This window comes from Anolis carolinensis, unplaced genomic scaffold (assembly GCF_035594765.1).
Source record: "Anolis carolinensis isolate JA03-04 unplaced genomic scaffold, rAnoCar3.1.pri scaffold_9, whole genome shotgun sequence".
Classification (NCBI taxonomy): domain Eukaryota; kingdom Metazoa; phylum Chordata; class Lepidosauria; order Squamata; family Dactyloidae; genus Anolis; species Anolis carolinensis.
The window spans coordinates 12,182,666-12,204,928 of NW_026943820.1; the positions used below are offsets into that span (position 1 = coordinate 12,182,666).

Genomic DNA, 22,263 nt, shown 5'->3' on the forward strand with positions numbered 1-22,263 from the left:
CTGAAAGTGTTGGCTAGTTCTGCCAGTTTATTTCTTAATTTTCCTTTGATGTGTACATCCATTTGCTTGATAATCAATAGCACTCTCTGACTCCTTGATTTTTTTAAAAAAGGCTCTGGATCTATCTCTCTACTCACAGGGAAGCAATTTTTTTATTCTTGGGCATTTTGAACCTGTTCTTGTAAGCCAATCTGCCATCTACTTTGTGGGCAACTTTCTTATTTTTATTCTATGTGCTCTGATATTGTGTGTGTTTACTGCTGTGTGAAATTTTAATAAATATCAGTCAATAGGGAACACTAACAGTGGAAATTTAGGGGCTGGGACTTCCCCATCTTTACAGTATAATTAGGACGTGAAGGTAATAAAATCCAGATAGGTATATAAGCAATTAAGTTGAGGAATACATAGATCAGGTGGGAATATAAGGGCCAATCTGGCATGTAAAGCCTTATGCATAGCCTACCAAATGGTGCACAACTATAATACCAGTCCTCTTTCACCAGAATGAGCACTGAATGGAGGCACATTTTCCAACACCATGAGGGCAGACACATGTTCCATAGACTTGTTTATGCTTGCAGGCAGCTTTTACATTAGTGTTATTACAACAGCTACTGGAAGGAGTAAAAGAACCATGACAAATTCAACCTAAAACTGATTTATAACCACCTGGGATTATGTCATGTTGCTTTTTCTAACATGATGCCCTCCAGATGTGCTCTCTCACACAGTTTCCATATTCCCCATATTTTCACTGGGGATGATAGAAGTTGTAATTTAATCTACCCAGAAGGTACCAAACTGAGAAAGGTTGATACAGAAGCATGGGAACGAGCTGGATGGTCAACAATGAAAACCAGCACAGGATTTAAGCAGGACACCCTTCTCCAACACTGAAAACCAAACCCTCTCTTTTCTCTTGGCCACAGTTACCTTTCCTTCCAACATAAACATATGTACTTCCTGAAGGTACAAGGTATGCTCAATTCAAGCATTCACTTCCTTCTAATGGGCTTCCAAATCAGACTACGAAGAAGTACACACTTTGATTTACAGTTTTCTAGTTCCGTTTTGGAAAACTAAATCTCAATGCACCAGTTAATGTTGGAAAAGCCTTCATCTTTTTCCCAGCTGGGGCGTCATGCTCTAACAGAGCACAGGATGGTAGTTGTCACAACATGCTCAGCTTCCTGCCGCTGGCTTTCTTTTGCTTCAAAGCATCTGCAGTGAGTCTTTCCCCTGGTATCTTCTACTATTTTTTGTCTGATTTTTCTGCACCTGATTTATAGAGCGCATACGAGCGATGCTACTATAAACCAGAACAACCTCACTTTGCTTTTGAATCCTGCTTAGTGTCCTTCAGGGCTCCAAACCCATCCCTGACTTTTTTTTAAAGGAAAAGCAAAGTCCTGACAGATGATTCTTGTACTATTAAGATAGGAGGGCGCAAAGTACAGTCCTCTAGAAATTACTGGACTACAATTCTCACTCTGATTGGTGATGTTGGCTAGGGCTGCTATGAACTGCAATGCAACAACAGTTAAGACACCTCCACTTTTCCCACCTCTACCATAAGACAAAAGTTGTAATATTCTAACAGAGCTGAAGCCCTGAAGAAATAAGACAATTGTATTATGTTTAAAATGTTTTGGAATTTTAAAATATTTAAAAACGGTTTTTAAAATTCAATTTTTAAGTATACTTAAAAGTATACTTTTTTGAATAAAGCATTTATTCTTCTTTGAAGAAAGCATTTGCTATAAGGAGCAAAACTGGTTTTCTCCACACACCCCTCCAGAAAACCACTGTTTTAATCTGGGAGAGGGAAATGCAGCTCTACAGGTGTCACTGAACATGAGCTTCCATCATTCCTCACCACTGGCTATGCTGCCCAATGCTACTGAGAACTGCAGTTGAAGAACATTAGTAGGCCACATGATTCCCATCACTGAGTTACAGAATGCAAGTAACGTTACCTGTGTCCCCGGATGTCAGACTGGTCGCACACTCCGCCCAAAGCAATTCGGTGGAACTCTCGGCCCAAAGTCTTTGCCACTGATCTTCCCACACTAGTTTTGCCAACTCCAGGGGGACCCACAAAACAAAGAATGGGTCCTTTTAAGTTGTTCTTTAGCTGTCTGACAGCTAAATATTCCAATACTCTCTTCTTCAGTTTCTCCATTGCATAATGGTCATTGTCCAAAAGAATTCTGGCTGCCCGGATATCTAGGCAATCTGTTGACAAAAACATGCAATCCCCAATTTACAGACATCCAACTTACAAACGACTCCACCTTAGGAACGGGGCTGAGACAAAAGAAGGTGAGAGAAATCTCCCCTTCGGAAGTGAAATTCACTTCTGCTAGAGTTATTATCATGGGGAAAAGGGGTATTCAGTGAAGCTTTATCACCTTGTTCCTTGTTTTCAAAATCCAATTCTCACAGGGACAGAAAGTGAGGTGAAATCTTCTAAACAGAGGCACAGACAGCAAAACAAACACCACCGGGTTTGTTTTACCCTTCCCTCTGCTACCTAAAGCTAAAAAATAATATATTTCTGGCTGGAGTTACACTTTAAAAACATACTTATTCCAATTTACATACAAATCCAACTTAAGAACAAACCTACAGAACCTATCTTGTTCATAGCTTGGAAACTGACTGGAGTAAAGGTTTATCACCAAAATAAGACCTCTCTGCTCTTCAAACAGTGATAAAAATTGTGTTTCTGGAATGATGCCATGAGCATTTAAGGAAAGAATTTACCGTAATTATTCTTTTTAAACAACTGACAGCCCAAAGCCTGTGAAATCACATAAGGTCACCTTTACCTTTTGTACTTTTGCTCCAGGGCAATTCCACCATCAATTCCAAATAATTCCGGGTCAAGGCATATTCTGGCATTGACTGAGGCATTTTCTTTAACCTAGAAAGACAGATAAAATTGACCAGGAGCAGCCCAAACCTAAACTATCATGTATATTTGCAAATATATTATACTGGAGACGTTCAACCAGTTTAATATCTGAATATCTGATGATACACCAGCTTCCTATAGTAAACTGATATCACAGTGCGCTAAACATAGCCCAACAAAAGTTATATAGTTTTAGATTATCCTGATGTAGCAATCTTGCTATACAGGGCTGTATTTGGTAATTTATGGAAGGGTTTACTAGTTTTCGCTGTTCTGTTAGACAAACTACCTATTAAAAAGTACTGAAAATATTTTATTTCAAAATACAGACACATAGGAAACCAGTTGAACACTCCAGTGCTGATGTATGATATTTAAATAATTTTAAAACTTCAGAAATGAGATAGCTTACCTCTTTACCTCCTTGACACACACTTTCAAAGCCTGCTCAGGCATACTGGAAGTTCGGATTTTCTTTTCCAGGATAACGATATCATCGTGATCTTCATCTTCCTCCTCCTCCTCCAAAGCACCTGGAATGTGGGCAAGCCTTCGGATTGGACGTATTGCTATAACCTAAGAAAACAAAACAGTGACAACAGCTACTTGTGAGACCTTCTGTCTAATGCTGTGAGAAACAATTACCAAAATAATTCATGACTCTATAATAAACGCCAAATACAACACATGTCAAGCCTCAAGAAATGTAAAAGGATGCTCATGAAATCTACACCCTGTAATTAAATACAAAGACAAAAACTGATAGTAAAACTCTTTCTCTATTTCCAGTTTTCAAAAACATAATATTTTCACGAACAATGTTTAAACAATCCAAATTATAATCTAAATACTGGTAGTCCCCAAATTACAAACAAGATAGGTTCTATAGGTTTGTTCTTCAGTCGGATTTGTGTGTAAATTGGAACAAGTACATTTTTGAAGTGTCATTCCAGCCATACACACACACACATCTATCTATCTATCTTTGGGTAGTATAGGAAGGTTTAACCCCATTGTGTTGTTTCCTTTGCTGTCAGCTTCAGCTTCCCATGTGGAGACATGAGAGAAGCCTCCCACAAGGATGGTAAAACATCATAACATCTGGGTGTCCCCTGGGCAACGTCCTTGCAGACAGCCAATTCTCTCACACCAGAAGGGACTTGCAGTTTCTCAAGTTGCTCCTGATATAAAAAAAAAGTGGTTTCCAACCTATGACAACCCTAAGATGACCCTCTCATAGGGTTTTCTCGGGAAAGTTAGTTTAGAGGGGTCCGTTTGCCTTCCTCTGAAACTATGAGAGTGCTGACCCCATGACTTATGCTTATATAATTTAAATCATATATGTTTGAACACATGCACATTTTTAACTGATCAATTCAGAGGAAAAAAATACCCTTTTGTCATCATCTTGTTTGGGTTTTCTAGTTTTCTGAAGCAGCTTCAAACCTTCAATCTGCCTGACCAGCAAAGGGATGGTCATCTTGAAACGTTCCTCCAAGCCCACAGCGTCTAAAATCTTAAAGAAATGAACCACATGCAGTATTAAGTGTACAATTTTCAAAATAGTCCCTTATTTCCAGAATCCCTAGGCCTCCAAACTTAGACGACCGTTTCAGCACTAAGTCAAACTACGGCTTTTTATTTGTGCCCATCCTGTGGTTGCAACTATTTTAAATTGTTTTAATTGATTTCAATTTCTCTGGGTTTGAATTGATAAGTGCAAAAAAGTTAGAAAATTTATATGAAAAAAAGAATAGCTTTCCAGTAAGTTTTAATTTTAAATAAATTGTAAAAATACATGAGTAGGCTCCCAAAAGGCAACAACTGTTCATATTTCAAACAAGGACTGAAGTTCATGCAAGAGCTTTCCAGATTTTCTAATAGCCTCTTATCTTCCATCAGGGATTGAACATAACTGGAGAAAAGGATTGCAGGATGGAGAAACCTTTCAACAAGGCTGAGAATTCCCCATCTTTACATTAAAATTAGGATGTGAACTTAATAAAATCCAGGCATACATTGCTGTTTTCTCATGGTCATTCTTTCTCTTCTAACTTGCAACAGCTCTCTTTTCTCTTAGGTAGAATTTTGATAAGAACTGACCCTTGAACTTCTACATCCACTTTGTGTTTTCATTAATCTTTTTCCATGAATGGTGGCCAAGTTTTCCTCAGATATGCTGAACACAACATCTGAACACATGATCCCAGGCTAAATACACTCATGCATAAAAGTGTGGAAGGAAGATGTGAGACTAGATTGGAAATACTCTGTCAAAATAGATTAAGAGAATATTATGACTCTGAGAAGAGGGACAATCGTAAGCAAAAGTGAGCACTCGATCCACCACTTCACAGGTAGTTAATCCACTCCTGGATTTTTCTGACCACTCTTCTAATAGGTATTCTGGATTACATAGGTGCTATCCTAGTGCTGAGCCAACTCAGGTCCCATTTACACATCATCCCATTTCTGATCCAGATTATCTGTTTTGAACTGGATTATGTGACAGTGTAGACTCGTACAATCCACTTCAAAGGAGATCAGCTGGGATAAGATACTGGATTATATGGCAGTGTAGATCTTGCCTCAGAGCTGGATGGAGAAGCAACCATAAAATCAAGGCTGAAGCTGCAGTTACAAATCTACCAGCATTCCCAACAGATCACCCCATATTATTATAATTCTTTTTAATAATAATAATAATAATAATAATAATAATAATAATAATAATTTATTATTTATTATCTACCTCTTATTTTGGCTCAAGGCAGCGCACAACATAATGAAATACATCTATAAAATCACATATGAAAACATACTTAAAATGCAAACATCAAAGAATGTATTAAATCATACATATATTGGGACTGACAAATTATGTCATCAATAAGAAAAGTATGGTTTTCTTTAAAAATGTTGTAACAGCTGCCCAAATAGTTTCTGCCAGACACTGGAAAGGAAATATTATTTCTACTGTAAGTTAATGGTTGACCTAACTGCTAAACTTTGCAGAATTTGAGAAACTGACTTGTCCCCTTAGAAGTAAAACAATACAATGTTTTCAAAATAATTGAAAGCTTTTCACAGGATAGGTAAAGGTAAAGGTTTCCCCTGATGTTAAGTCCAGTCATGTCTGACTCTGGGGGTTGGTGCTCATCTCCATTTCTAAGCCGAAGAGCCAGCGTTGTCCGTAGAGACCTCCAAGGTCATGTGGCCAGCATGACTGCATGGAGCGCCATTACCTTCCCGCTGGAGCAGTACCTATTGATCTACTCACATTGGCATGTTTTTGAACTGCTAGGTTGGCAGAAGCTGGAGCAACAGTGGGCGCTCACTTCGCTCCCTGGATTTGAACCAGGGACCTTTTGGTCTGCAAGTTCAGCAGCTCAGCACTTTTACACACTGAGCCACTGGAGGCTCCTTTCACAGGATATATAGGTAAAATATTTAAAAACTGGTCCATAATGGTGTTGAATGATTAAAAATACATGGACAGAAAGAAGAGCAAGATGATGATAAATGTACAATCAGATCATCTTTATATACTTTAGGTAAATTTTACACACATACATACACATACACACATATGAATTCTTTGTTAAGAGCTTTCATATGACAAAATATTGTAAGACTCTATCCTGGTATAGGGTCAGGAAGCTTTCTTTCAAATAAGATACACATGTTTTACTATTATTAGAAGGTTTAAATTACTACTGTTTACTATTATTATTACTACTACTATTACTACTATTAACAACATTATTTATATCCTGCCTTTCTCCCCGTGGGGACTCAAGACAGTTAACAATCCCACAGTTAGTCAGGTTTAATTGGTGGCTTTATATACCAATAGTTACGTTGTAATGTGCACACATTGGAAATAATAATAAACAGAACAAACATACATATACTAAAATACCTAAGACAAAGGTTAAAGCACAATAAATGTACAACATTTTTACTTCTGGCAACAGCTTTGAGGCCTTCCACTGTAGTATTGATATTTTGGTAGTACTCAGAATTTGGAAATAAAAAAATGAGATATTTTCTTTATTAAGCCTGAATAACTGCAACAAGCCATACCTGAAGCTTCTCCTGGTTGCTGGTGCGAATGATTGAAGTTAATATATCCGGTAGAGCTTCCCTGGGCAGGTTGTCCAACAGGCGCCTCAGTTTAGCCACTGCAGGGATGGACATGTCGAGCATCTCAACCAGCTGCATGAGAGAGAGAGAGAGAGAGAGAGAGAGAGAGAGAGAGAGAGAGAAAGGGAAAGAAAGATATAATTAACACCTTTAGGCTTATTCACCGTTAAACAGTCCTAGAAACAGATTTCACATCTATATATATAAAAGACAAATGGTGTCCTCCCCTCCCACTAAACAACAAAAGTACAAGCCCCAGAACCTAGAAATTTGGCAGCACAATCCACCATCCTTGCCCCTACGTTCCGACAACAAAAAGAAAAGAAAAATAAAGTCCTAATTAGAAGGAGAGAAATAATTGTCTTTAGCCAATTGCTGCCAATTAGAAGACTAAGCTCCACCCACTTGGTCTCCTAGCCACCTACTCAGGCCTCACTCTCTCTTCCACACTGCCTTATAAAATACAGATTATCTAATTTGCACTGGATTATATGGCATTGTAGACTCAAGGCCCTTCCACACAGCTATATAACCCATTTATAATCTTATATTATCTGCTTTGCACTGGATTATCTTGAGTCCACACTGCCGTATAATCCACTTCAGTGTGCATTTTATTCAACTCTGTAGAAGGAGCCTCATATAATCCAGTTCTAAGCAGATAATATAAGATATACAGTAGAGTCTCACTTATCCAACATAAACACCCTGGCAGAACATTGGATAACTGAATATGTTGGATAATAAGAAGGGATTCAGGAAAAGCTGATTAAACATCCCATTCCCTCACGACCCTATCTGCTGCCAAACGGCCATCCATGTCTATCCCAGGCATTCTCAGAGATTATGAGATCTGTTTGAAAACAGACAAGTGGGATGTTTATTTTTATCTCACCAATGATATCCAGGATGGGACAACTCTTATCTGTCTCAGGCGACTGTGAATGTTCCACTTGGCCACCTTGATTGCCATTGAATACCCTTGCACCTTCAAGGCCTGCCTACTTCCTGCTTCAGAGAGGAATCCTTTGTTGGGAGATGTTAGCTGGCCCTCAGTACATCATGTCTGGAATTCCCTGATTGCTCAGTGCTGTTCTTTAGTTAACTGTCCTGATTTCACAGATTTTTTAATACTGGGAGCCACATTTGGTTCATTCCAGGCAGGCAGGAACCATCCAGGCTTGAAGCTACAAGGCTATTCAGTGCCAATTCCAACATTCACACTTGTCTAAAGCAGACAACAGTTCTTTCTTCCACCCTGGTCATTCCACAGATATATCAACCCCACTTCCTTTTGTTACAACACATTTCACAACCTCTGAGGATGCCTGCCATACATGCTGGCAAAACATCAAGAGAGAATACATTTGGAACATGACCAGGCAGACCACAGAACTCAGAGCAACTCAATACAAAGAGAAACAAAAATAATAAAATAAATACAAAAAACAAATAAAAAAACAAAATAAAATAATACAATTAAAAAAACATAAATAAAAATAATATAATCAAATAATAAAATATAATACAGTACATACAAATAATATAATAAAGTAATAAAACACAAATAATAATGAAAGAATAAAAATAAAATACAAATAATACAATAAAAATAATTAAAAACACTAAAAATTAATACAATAAAATACTATAATAACAGAAAATAACTAAAAAATAATACAAGAAAATAATAAAATATAATAAATAAAAAAGATAAGTTACAATAAAATTAATTAAAAAATACAAATAACGTCAAATAAAAATTCCACAACAATTTTTAACCAATACCACCACTTTGCCACAGCAACGCGTGGCTGGGCACAGCTAGTTTTAACATAAAAAGGATCTATTCCAACTCTCAGTCATTTTCTCAATTTCAATAATTTCAGAGTCATTTGTCTTCACACAATTCATCTTTGGGAATCTATCTTAAACAGTTGACTTGCACAACAGTTGCCATCGCTAACTCACAAGATGGAGTCTGTTTTTACTACAAAGTTGTGATCATTCTTTGCACCACATACAGATTTCCCTTGGGGCAAGAAAGATCTGTTTGACTTGCCATAATAACATGTTACTCTGATTCTAAGATAGTGTATATAGGTAACCTATTGCCAAATGCTTAGCTGTATACCTAAAGGTTTCTCAACAAAGGATAATGTCACATATAAGGAAATAGTTGTCTTAAATTTCCAAATGAGCTACACTGCATTCTACAACAGTAGGATTCCTTGCCATATGTTAAGCTTTTTCAAAATGAATCCTGTCAACCCAAAAGTGGTTTGAAACAGTATCAAAAGTGTAACTAGAAGACCCTATATGGTTGGATGGTGACTAAACAGAGGTAGATGCAAAGCAGACCAAACCTCTGTCTAATCAGTTGTGAGAAGGCTTTGACTTTCCAGAGGTTTAGAATTTTTTTAAAAACTCAAAATATCTAACCGCTAGTTATGGTAAATGGTACTGATTAGAGTTACAGAGCAAAAGATATGGAAAATCAATCATTCCAACCTCTGATACAGCCAAATACTATCTCTTCCAAATGGGAGTAGCTCTCAAGAAACTAGGGGTGCAACTACACTGTAGAATTGATGCGGTTTTGACATAGGAAAGGAGTAACATCCCTTTGCTGTCTGTGCTCCTGTTCGGAAGATTCCACCTCACTTTCCATCCATGATATCACTGGATTTTGGAAAATTTGGTTAGTTGCGGAAAAAAGGATTAGAGATACAGCTTCAGTGGAGACACCTATTTCCCATGTTAATAACTCTTCCAAGAGTGAATTTCCCTTCCAAAGGATAGATTTCTCTCACTTCCTGTTGTCTCATCCCCGTCCTTAACAGTGAGTTGTTTGTAAGTGAGATGTTTATAACTCAGGGATGAACTGGAGTCCTACATGCAAAGCATCTCACCTGTACTGCGTATTTGTAGAGCTGATCCGACAGCTCTCCCAGCTCTTCCTCAGATGTAGACTTGTTGGTAAACTGTTCCAAACGGTCCAGCTGTTCCACCTCTGCAACGGGATATGGCTTCTCCTTCACCAGCTGCAAAATCTGGAATCTGCAGAGGCCTGTGACCAGCAGAGTGTAATGAGGCTTGGGCCAGTTGCTGCCCACCACTTGGATGGCTAGGGCTGCCGTGCCAATCCTGGGAGGAGGATTAAAAAAAAGGAAGCACAGTCATTGATAAGACTGGCATAAATATATAATGCCACATCAATATTCTGCTCAAGGCAATAGGACTAACATTGCTAAGGATAGGAAGAACATGGGAAGACCTTATATCCTATACAAAAATCAGACAATTAATCAAAACAGTTCAGTACAGGCAGTCACCAAGTAACAAACAAGATAGGTCTGCAGATTCGTTTTTAAGTGAAATGTATTTGTAAGTCAGAACAGATTTAGCAAAAGGTGCACCCTTTGCAATTTGGCCAAAAAAAGGTGCACATTACACTAACACAATTTTTGTTCCTGGATTATAAATAAATGTCATTTCTTAATTAGTTATATCATAAAAACATAGAAAACATTAGGTGGTGGGCCTTTCGGGAGAAAAACGCTTTTGGTAATTAAATTTCTAATACAGGGTATTAAAAATATATCTAAATAGATAAAGTACAGTAGAGTCTCACTTATCCAACATAAACGGGCTGGCAGAACGTTGGATAAGTGAATACAGTTGAAGTGGTTGGATCCTTAGGGGCAAGTGACCATGTGCTCCTGCAGTTTGCAATACAAAGGAATGCTGAAACTAAGACAAGTCAAACACGCATTCTGGACTTTAAGAGAGCCGACTTCCAAAAAATGAAGGAATTACTGAGCGGCATCCCATGGACGCCAATATTAAAAAACAAGAGAGTTAAGGATGGATGGGAGTTTTTCAAAAGTGAAATACTCAAGGCGCAAATGCAAACAGTGCCAACAAAGAAGAAAAATAAGACAAATGCAAAGAAGCCAGAATGGATGTCCAAAGAACTTCTAACTGAGCTAAAGCTCAAAAGTGACATGCACAAGAAGTGGAAAAGGGGAGAAATCACCAAAGAAGAATTCAAACGTATAGCCAACACCTGTAGGGAAAAGGTTCGCAAGGCTAAAGCGCAAAATGAGCTCAGGCTTGCCAGGGACATAAAAAACAACAAAAAAGGTTTTTTTTGCTTACGTTGGTAGAAAAAGGAAGAAAAAGGAGGCGATAGGGCCACTGCAAGGAGAAGATGGGGTGATGGTGACAGGGAAAAGGCAGAACTGCTTAATGCCTTCTTTGCCTCGGTCTTCTCACAAAAAGAAAGCCATCTTCAACCTCAGCAACATGGAATGGACGAAGGATTGGGGGAAATCCAACCCCAAATAGGGAAACAAGTTGTCCAGGAACACCTGGCCACTCTAAACGAATTCAAGTCGCCAGGACCAGATCAGCTACATCCAAGAGTATTGAAGGAATTAGCGGAAGTTATTTCAGAACCACTAGCAATTATCTTCGAGAGTTCTTGGAGAACGGGAGAAGTCCCAGCAGATTGGAGGAGGGCGAATGTGGTCCCTATCTTCAAGAAGGGAAAAAAGAACGACCCAAACAATTACCGTCTGGTCAGCCTCACATCAATACCAGGCAAGATTCTGGAAAAGATCATTAAGGAAGTGGTCTGCAAACACTTAGAAACAAATGCGGTCATTGCTAATAGTCAACACGGATTTACCAAAAACAAGTCATGCCAGACTAATCTGATCTCATTTTTCGATAGAGTTACGAGTTGGGTCGATACAGGGAATGCCGTGGATGTAGCATATCTAGATTTCAGTAAGGCCTTCGACAAAGTCCCCCACGACCTTCTGGCAAACAAACTAGTAAAATGTGGGCTAGACAAAACTACGGTTAGGTGGATCTGTAATTGGCTAAGCAAACGAACCCAAAGGGTGCTCACCAATGCGTCGTCTTCATCATGGAAAGAAGTGACAAGTGGAGTGCCGCAGGACTCCGTCCTGGGCCCAGTTCTGTTCAACATCTTTATTAACGATTTAGACGAAGGGTTAGAAGGCACGATCATCAAGTTTGCAGATGACACCAAACGGGAGGGATAGCTAACACTCCAGAAGACAGGAGCAGAATTCAAAACGATCTTGACAGACTAGAGAGATGGGCCGAAACTAACAAAATGAAGTTCAACAGGGACAAATGCAAGATACTTCACTTCGGCAGAAAAAATGGAAATCAAAGATACAGAATGGGGGACGCTTGGCTTGACAGCAGTGTGTGTGAAAAAGACCTTGGAGTCCTCGTGGACAACAAGTTAAACATGAGCCTACAATGTGATGCGGTAGCTAAAAAAGCCAATGGGATTTTGGCCTGCATCAATAGAGGAATAGCGTCTAGATCCAGGGAAGTCATGCTCCCCCTCTATTCTGCCTTGGTCAGACCACACCTGGAATACTGTGTCCAATTTTGGGCACCGCAGATGAAGGGAGATGTTGACAAGCTGGAAAGCGTCCAGAGGAGGGCGACTAAAATGATTAAGGGTCTGGAGAACAAGCCCTATGAGGAGAGGCTTAAAGAGCTGGGCATGTTTAGCCTGCAGAAGAGAAGGCTGAGAGGAGACATGATAGCCATGTACAAATACGTGAGGGGAAGTCATAGGCAGGAGGGAGCAAGCTTGTTTTCTGCTGCCCTGCAGACTAGGACACGGAACAATGGCTTCAAACTACAGGAAAGGAGATTCCACCTGAACATCAGGAAGAACTTCCTCACTGTGAGAGCTGTTCTACAGTGGAACTCTCTGCCCCGGACTGTGGTGGAGGCTCCTTCTTTGGAAGCTTTTAAGCAGAGGCTGGATGGCCATCTGTTGGGGGTGCTTTGAATGCGATTTCCTGCTTCTTAGCGGGGGGTTGGACTAGATGGCCCATGAGGTCTCTTCCAACTCTACTATTCTATGATTCTATGATTCTATGAATATGTTGGATAATAAGGAGGCATTAAGGAAAAGCCTATTAAACATCAAATTAGGTTATGATTTTACAAATTAAGCACCAAAACATCATGCTTTACAACAAATTTGACAGAAAAAGTAGTTCAATACGCAGTAATGCTATGTAGTAATTACTGTATTTACAAATTTAGCACCAAAATATCACGATTTATTGAAAACATTGACTACAAAAATGTGTTGGATAATCCAGAATGTTGGATGAGTGTTGGATAAGTGAGACTCTACTGTATTACTATTACTAAAAAGATAAAGGTAAAGCTTTCCCCTGACGTTAAGTCCAGTCGTGACTGACTCTGGGGGTTGGTGCTCATCTCCATTTCTAAGCCGAAGAGCCGGCGTTGTCCATAGACACCTCCAAAGTCATGTGGCTGGCATGACTGCATGGAGCGCCGTTACCTTCCTGCCGGAGTGGTACCTATTAATCTACTCACATTTGCATGTTTCCGATCTGCTAGGTTGGCAGGAGCTGGGGCTAACAGCAGGCGCTCATTCCGCTCCCGGGATTTGAACCTGGGACATTTTTGTCCGCAAGTTCTGCAGCTCAGCGCTTTAACACACTGTGCCACCCATGATATTATTATTATACTGATATTATAACAGATTTTATTACTGTTATGAATAACAGTATTATTGTTACATCACACAATTATGTATCAAAATATATTACAAAATTGTGTATTAATATATATTAAATTATACTGTAAGTTTAACAGTTATAATTATATTATATATGATTTATATACTATATGATATAATATACATACAATATATATAATGTATTATATATTACATAAATTATTATGTTATATTATGGCGATTAATAACAATGCCATGCCATGGAAAGGGGCGTGGCCTCACTGCGCATGCGCAGGAGAGCAAGGGCTGAAGGTGGGTGAGCATTGCCATGGGAACAGGGGCTCGGGGCGGAAGGCTGCGCGAGGACCCCCGGTTGCCAGGGCGACGGGGGTGGGCGGGGCACGGACCTGTGGAGCGGCGGCAGCGGGTCTTGCTCGCTGGGCGGGTCGCGGCTGTCGGGGACGAGGCCAAGGATGGTGCTCTTGAGCGAGGTGCCCTTGAGGAGCCGGCTCCGCACCAGCTGCATGTTCCGCGGAGAGTCCACGCTGGCCCGCATGGTGGAGCCCGGCAGCAGCACGGACTCGGGCGTCAGCAGCAGCGGGAGGCGGCTCGGGATCTGGATGGACGACGAGGCCGCCATGGCTTCCCTTCAGCTCGGCCTCAGCTGCCTATCGTTCGGAGCGACGGAAACCGGCGAGGGCCAATTCGGAGACGTGCGTGCGCACTCACCAGCTCCCCCTGCAGGCGGCGAGGAGAACCGCCTTGATCTTAATTTGACCAAAACTGGGAAACATTGCCTTTTGCTCATATTGCCATACAATCCGGTTTCTGAATGCTTGAAACTGGATTATATTAAATTAGCACTGCTATATAATCCAGTTTCTGAATGTGGATTACTTTAAACTGGATTATCTAAATCTACACTGCCATATAATCCAGTTTCTGAATGCAGGCTAACTGCTTTGAACAGGATTATATAAATCTACACCGCAGTCCAATGTAGTTAATCTGCATTCAGAGCCTGGATTATATGGCAGTGTAGGTAGGGCCTCAATATCAACACATAGTATGCATAGAATAATAGAGTTGGTAGACTGCAGGCACCATCTAGTCCAACCCTTCTGCCATGCAGGAAAAGCACAATCAAAACACCCCGGACAGATGGCCATCCTGCCAGTATGGGGATCCGGAGAGGTTGACACCAAAAAGTGACATTTTCTCTTTTTAATTAATTTTTATTAAATTTTCATAACCAATTAAAAATGAAATTAATGAAAACACTAATAAAACAAGTGATATTTGGTAGCATTGTGTGTGTTTGTTTTTAAAGCAGTTGTGACTTTGGGTCTAATCTATTAACAAAGTTTTTCTTACTTTGCCTGATAGTAAATTATTAAATTCTATTCTCTTTAGTGGTGGAGTTTACTCTCAGGTAAGTGTGCAGGCTTCTTTCATTAAATAAGGGTGCGTCTACACTGTGGAATTAATGCAGTTTGACACCACTTTAACAGCCATGGCTCAGTGCTATGGAATCACGGGAGTTGTAGTTTGACAGGGTCTTTAGCCTTCTCTGCTAAGGAATGGGGGTGCCTCACCAAACTCCCGAGATTCCATAGGATTTAATCGGGGCAGTTAAAGTGGTTTCAAATTGCAATGATTCTATATTGTAGATGCATCCCTAGAAAGAAGATATTAATCAAATCCATATTGAACCAAATCCATAATAAAGTTAAATTTGCAAATGTGGAGGTTTACATTTTACATTACATTAAGTTACATTTAAACCAAAGATGAGATAAACAAGTTTGAGAGCCTTTGTTATTCAAATAATGCAGCTTTGTGCACACTTGCTTCTTGCTTAGTGCCAAACAGCCAGTACATGTATTCCTCGGAACAAATGATATCGATAAATCGGACCCCCCAAATTATAAAATGTACGATGAAATGTATAAAAGATGAAATAGAAGCTGTGGCTCCAGCAAATCCAGAAAATGTGCTGAACATTTGTTATGAATTGCATGTGAAATGTTGTCTGGTCACACCATAATCTCTTCACAATAAACTGGGAGATGGGAGGAAAAATTTCTCAGTGGATGAACCTCAGAGCCTCCCAGATTCATTTTCTACTCTCATTGATCTGTGGCTATCTGTGGGAAAGATCCGGCACTCATGCCTCAAGCCTCATGCCTTCACCCATTAAGATGGTCATCATCCCCAAGTAGCCATTGTGTACATTGGACTAACCCTGTTGTGTTCACTGGTGCCAGACCATTAAACCCATCATAGATTCATTACTTGATATCACACTGCATTTTTTTCAAATCGTGCCCCTCTCGGAGGCAGACCATTAAACAAACTGACACTTCAAATGGCCCAATAACAGTTTATTGAATTTTCCATCACAACAAAGAGCCAACCATCAAAGACGTCCAACAGAATCCTGAGCTACTCAAGACGCAGATTCTAGCCGGACAGTTTTCCAACCAATCAGGAGCTGACGTGGGTTTTTAAATTCACTGTCAAATGAAATAAAAATGCTCTGTGTTCACAATTGCAATCTGTCAGTACTTTGGAGTGTTCTCTCCACTGACACCCTTTCTGGCCATTGAGAATAAAGCTCTGCTTTTGTCTTCTTCTCCCTCTGTGTCTGATTTGGCCTTCTGGAATAGCTAGTGCAAGAACCATAGTTCTTGCAGTAGCTGAAATCACTCAACACAATATATCCAGGGCAGAAGAAATGGGACAGACCTGCTTGATAGAGCTCTTTTCTGTAAATCATCTTTATTTTACACCAACAGTTCCAACCTCTAGGAAGTTTCCCTACATGAACCCTTCTGAAATGCATATGAGCCACACATGAGTGGTAGTTGGGCTACAAGATGTAATAGCTTTCTTGGAAATGGGCAACTGGACTTCCTTGTGCTTTCCCAATTATTTTATTGGTTAAAGAACACAATAGGCACTTACTGTTATTTCCATATTTAATCACCATTCATCATATCCAAGCCACTGTTAAAAGCACAAAATAAAAGTTGACAACTCCTCAAAAAGTTTTGGCATTTGGACTTTGGCAGAACAAACACCTCCCATCAATTACATTGGTCACAAACTTGACAAACGTGCTATTTTCTACCAAAGGATTGATTTCTGTGCTTGACTTCCTCCATTGCATATACTTAAATATGGAAGGAACCATTCTCAACATACTGTCTTTGAACTGGAAACTGGATTTATTTTCCTTTTTCAATTTCATTTTTGAAACACTATTGCAGCATCTGCTATGTCCACAAGATGTCAGAAAAGTACCAGAAATATGAGTTTTCTATTTCACTGTCTAGCAGCTATTAAATTTACTTAAATGAATCAAACATTTGTTAGCAGGGTCAGATTATGTTCCATCTTGAAATGAGGCAGGAATAATAAAGTCTGCTACAACCCCAGTATCTGCAAAGCTGGTGTCCACAATTTCATTTATCCACTTTGACCAAAAAAAGCTTTTTAAAGTGGATGTGGGTCTAGGAGGCATCAACAGGAATATAATGTCAAGATTAGGAGAAGAAATGGTTTGGAAGCCAAACCCTATGAGGAAGGTCTTAGGGAGCTGGGTATTAGCTTGGAGAAGAGGTGGTGACATGAGAGCCCTGTTTAAATACTGGAAATCATATCAACTGCTCCAGACTATCATATCATATGCTGCTCCAGACTAACATGGAGCAATGGATTCTTCAGGAAAAAAAGACTGTAGCGAAACATTAGGAAGAACTTCCTGATAGAGTTGTGCGTGGAATTTGTTCCTACCATTTCTACAATTTCTTTTGAGTCTTCTGTTTCTTCAAGAGCATGAAACGGGAAACTCCCTCCCCGCATGAAAATCTGCCTGACTTGAAAGCCTTCTTTCGTCTGCAGCTACGTCCCTCAAAGAACTTGCCTCCTTGCCTTGGAAAGGGAGTGTGTGTGTGGCATACAGGCCCAAAAAGCATGTGCACCTGCCTGTACCTGTAGCCGAGCATCTTTTACTCTAGAGTAAGAGGCACTCGGCTGCAGACACTGGCAGGCGTTCATGCTTTCCGTGCCTGCACGCCACATACACTCTTTCTTTCCAAGGAGAGTGCGTGTGTGATGTGGCAGGCAGGCCCGGAAAGTGTGCATGCCTGCAACCTAGCCCCTTTTCTCTACAGCTCGTCAGCGGGTGCACTCCAGGTCTGGAAAGAGTGCACGTGTGGCACGGCATGCAGGCAGACCCGGAACGCGCCTGCAGCTAAGCGCCTCTTACCCTAGAATAAGAGGCATTCGGCTGCAATCATGCATGCTTTCTAGCTCTGCCTACACACCATGCCACACACACACACTCTCTTTCCAAGGAGAGTTTGTCATAGCGTGCAGGCAGGCCTAAAGCGTGCGCACCTGCCAGTGCCTGCAGCCAAGCGCCTCTTACTCTAGAGTAGAATCAGCAGGTAAGAAGTCTCCTTAAAGTACGTGCTGGGAAGGGGAGCCTGGGTGGGAAGGTCAGTTCCCATAATGGTCCGATTTTCAGGGCCCCAAACCAAAAATAGATAACCGCCCTCCTGATTCTGGGAGGCTCCCAAAAATGGATCAGGGCCCCCATGGAAAGCCGGGACACAAAATGAGGCAAGGTTTGCCCCAAGTGCACAACCCTACTTCCTGACGGTAAGAGCAGCTTGACAGTGGGATCTGCTGCCTATGACTCTATGTCCTCTTTTGGCATTTTCAAGGTCATCCAGCATGGCTCTAGTATGCCTGTGCCACAAATCCCTTTTTCCCAATAGGGTTTGCTATCATCTATGGTTCACGTAATGTCTGGCAACGTATCCTCTGTGGATACAGGGGTCATCCTGTATTAGCACTTTTAGGCTTTGTCATAGTTTTATCATCAAACTGTTCTTTGTGCAAACCATGCAATCAGCAAATACCCTTTACTCTCTGAATACTACATCTATTTGTATTCTGAAATCTATTATATAAAGAGCCCAAGTGATCTCAAAGTTCTAGGAAATCATTGTGAACCAAGTCAAACTGTTTCCAAGCCAGAGAGTCAGGCCATCCTTCCGCTCCCTGCTTGGAAACTCATTTCTCTGCTGTTTCTTCCTTCTCTGCTGTTTTGTGGAATTCCTGTTTTTTCACAGTTAATTTCTTGGAAAAGAACCAGAGTTTATTGGTTCTGAATCTGCAGTTTGTTCTCTTTCACTCTGACTCAGCAAAATTTGAAAAATCAATTATTGTTATGGCTAGTTTTCTTAATTGATTGAGTGGATCCATGTTGTGCAACTTTATTGATGAGAAAATGGAATGGCTAGCTCTCATTTATAACTTGTTAATCAGTAATGGCAATTGCCTGAGCACTTTGACCAAATGCCATTCGGTACAGAGGTACCTGGTGACAGTGCATTTACTTCTGTTTCCAGTGATGATTATGCTAAATTGTGATCACATGGCAAAATCATCCTGAATTGGGGATAATATTTGATGAGAAATAAATGCCAAATGAGAACTTGGTTCTCGGTCAGGAAGCAGTCAGGTGTTGAAGCTGCAAGGTGATTCAATGCTAATTGGGGTGGCCAACTGCAACATTCACACTTGCCTCAAACAGATAAGAGTTCTTTCTCCCACCCTGGACATTCCACTGATATATAAACCCTGCTTGGCTACTTTCCAACAGACCTCACAACCTCTGAGGATGCCTGCCATAGATGTGGGAGAAATGTCAGGAGAGAATGCTTCTGAAACACAGCAACCCAGTGATTCCACCCATGAAAGTTTTTAACATCTCTTTTTTTGGCCTGTGTTTCTGTGCCAACATATTTTTCACACACACACACACACAGTTGTGAGAAATTAAACATCTCAAGCCAGCTGGCCATTTTCTTATGGGATATCTTGATGTGCTGAGACAACCCATGAGAAGAATGCATGTATTTTTTACATTTCCATTAAAGACACACAACCATCTAACTTATTTTGGACATTATGTCCCAGTTCTAAAATGGGTTTCATTGCTGCAGGAGGGGAAAGATTTTTTTCAGCTGTGAAGTGGGAGGACCTTTTGACCAAATTATTATGAATCTGCAATTGAAACAATCCCTTAGAGTCTAAAGGTTCATTTGAGCACAGATTCATGACTGATGTCCGAGGCATGTGCCAAATATACTGCTGCCAGGAAAAAAAAATTGTCAGAAGAACTTTGTCCAGCACAGAAGCAGTTGGCTCACAAGAACACAAAGAGGCCACTTGTCTTTCACATGGTAAGACTATTCTTACAAAATGCAACATAAAACTTTATTCTTACAAAATTATTATTCCCCTTCTTATTCTGGTCCCTTCAATATAATGAATGATTTCACTTGGGAATAGAGATTTGCTGAACAATGAATCACTTTGGTAGTTCTGAATATCATTGATGCATCATGAAAAGCACAAGCATAGTGAGGAAATGTCAATGCACATAGATCTGTTATTAATTATTTAAATGTTGACTGCCCTGTTATTTCTGCCTTGTATATGTATTTCTCTACCTTGCATCTGTATATGAGCTTTCTGTACTATTAATTATGGAAAGGCGGTGTAGAAAAAAAATTGTATTCTTCTTTATAATGCCTTTGAATACCTAACAATTTTTATAACCATTTACTGCTTTTTATCCTAGACTACTCATGCCCAGCCACATGTTGCTGTGGCATAGTTTGATGGTCTGCAAAATAAAATGAGAAAGTTTTGGTATTTAATATGTTCTATTCAGTCCTATTCAAGGTGGCCAACAAAGGATTCCCCTTGGCAGGAGTCAGGCAAGTTGTGATGCTGCAGGGCTATTCAGTGCTATTGAAGGTGACCCACATAGGATTCCCCTAGATACAGAGAAGCCAAACTTTGATACTGCAAGGGTATTCAATGCCATTGAACTAGGGCAACAAAGAATTTCCCTAGGTAGGAAGCAGCCAGCCTTTGATGCTGCAAGGCTATTCAATGCTATTCAAGCTGGCCAACTAAAGATTCCACTTGGTAGGAAGCATCCAGGCTTTGAAGCTGCATGGTTATTCAATGCTATTTAAGCGGGCAACAAAGGATCCCCTACACAAAACGAATGATTTATTTATTTGTTTGTTTGTTTATTTACAGTATTTATATTCCGCCCTTCTCACCCCGAAGGGGACTCAGGGCGGATTACAATGAACACATATATGGCAAACATTCAATGCCAACAGACAAACAACATATATAGACAGACACAGAGGCATTTAACATTTTTTTTCCAGCTTCACGATTCCAGCTACAGGGGGAGCTGTTGCTTCACTGTCCACTAGTGGCTGTACTTCCTCATTCCTTTCCTCGTGTTTTGCTGGCAGTTTTATGATGTTGTAAATTAGTTAAATTAGCCTCCCGCATAAAGCGTACCTAAATTTCCCTAATTGACAGATGCAACTGTCTTTTGGGGCTGCATAGGTCAACAGCAAGCCAGGCTATTTAATGGTCGGGGGCTTAACCCGACCCGGGCTTCGAACTCATGACCTCTTGGTCAGTAGTGATTTATTGCAGCTGGTTACTAGTCAGCTGTGCCACAGCCCACAGCTGTGGCGCAGCTCATTTCCTACAAAAATGATGACATAGGAAAGGAGAGGCGCCACAAAAATGAAAGCCGCACAATCATGGTGCTTGCTTTTATTTTCCTTTCGTTTCGGCCTCGTAACAATAAGCAGGTACTGACAGAGGGCTGCTTTCCCATTACAGCTGATGTGTGCCAATGAGTGTTAATAATAAGATTAATATTAATAACAATAGTTATTCCGGGACCCTAAGCTGTGTCTGGGAGAGGAGTGCTTCCCCATGACAGCTGATGTGTGCCAATGAATGTTAATAATAAGATTAATATTAATAACAATAGTTATTCTGAGACCCTAAGCTGAGTCTGGGAGAGGAGTGCTTCCCCATACAGCTGATGTGGACTAATGGGTGTTAATAATAATAATAATAATAATAATAATAATAATAATAATAATAATAACAACAATAATACTCTGGGGAAGACCCAAACATTTTAAAAGTTGGTGGGTTGAAAGGGGTCAAAATGCCTTCTGTGTGTGGCGATTTTCACTCCTCTAGCCTAAAAACTGAGTGGGGGGGGGGGGTGAGCCTCAGAAGCCCTTCGATTGCAGCCAGTGGTCTGAAAAGTTTCGTTTCTGTCATAAGCCAGATGAAAATTCTATTCATATAGGCGCCCCATTTTCATTAGTGGGAACAAATACAAAAATGAGACTAAACAAATGAAACTACACAAAACAAACAGCAATTCCATACAAAAGCACAACACTAGAAACCAACAAACAATTGAATGATGGGGAAGATGTGTGGCCATCTGGAGAAGCCTGGAAGACTGGATTGGGACTCCAATAGATATTTGGCCCCAGAGCCAGAGGTTCCCCATCATCAAGACATAATGTTTTATGCCAGAGTTCTGCCACCACCAATAAGCAATTCTTGCTCACTCCCTTTTTTTTTTAAATCAAGGACCTGTGCCCGAACTCTGTACACCAAACCTTCCCTCCTCCTTACCTTCATTCATCATTAAAAAGATTCATTCCAGCCTCCCTTGCTCTCTCTCCCTCTCTCTCTTCATGAAGCCAAACATGCCAGG

General features: G+C 40.3%; 2 protein-coding genes and 1 long non-coding RNA gene across 7 annotated transcripts in view; 1 reads left to right on the forward strand and 2 right to left on the reverse strand.

Moving 5' to 3' along the window:
* The window catches only part of lonp2 (lon peptidase 2, peroxisomal), a 49,377-nt gene extending 35,052 nt beyond the window's left edge, over positions 1-14,325 (reverse strand). The window contains exons 1-7 of the mRNA XM_003222914.4: positions 14,027-14,325; positions 9,979-10,213; positions 7,007-7,138; positions 4,314-4,436; positions 3,333-3,496; positions 2,835-2,929; positions 1,980-2,238 (exon numbers count right to left, since the gene is read on the reverse strand). Of these exons, the coding sequence (XP_003222962.1) occupies positions 1,980-2,238; positions 2,835-2,929; positions 3,333-3,496; positions 4,314-4,436; positions 7,007-7,138; positions 9,979-10,213; positions 14,027-14,259 (1,241 nt within the window). The 5' untranslated portion in view covers positions 14,260-14,325. The remainder of the gene's footprint in view (positions 1-1,979; positions 2,239-2,834; positions 2,930-3,332; positions 3,497-4,313; positions 4,437-7,006; positions 7,139-9,978; positions 10,214-14,026) is intronic.
* Positions 1-22,263, reverse strand: part of LOC134293688 (uncharacterized) — a 453,696-nt gene that overhangs the window by 193,400 nt on the left and 238,033 nt on the right. The gene's annotated exons all lie outside the window — the stretch shown is intronic.
* LOC100558155 (ATP-binding cassette sub-family C member 12) overlaps positions 19,734-22,263 on the forward strand; it is a 90,346-nt gene continuing 87,816 nt past the window's right edge. For 3 of the 5 annotated variants that reach the window (XR_010000641.1, XR_506710.3, XM_062962006.1), the window contains exon 1: positions 19,734-19,879. The gene's annotated coding sequence lies outside the window, so the exon portion shown is untranslated. The remainder of the gene's footprint in view (positions 19,880-22,263) is intronic. The other 2 variants (XM_008113897.3, XM_062962005.1) reach the window with 1 other exon arrangement.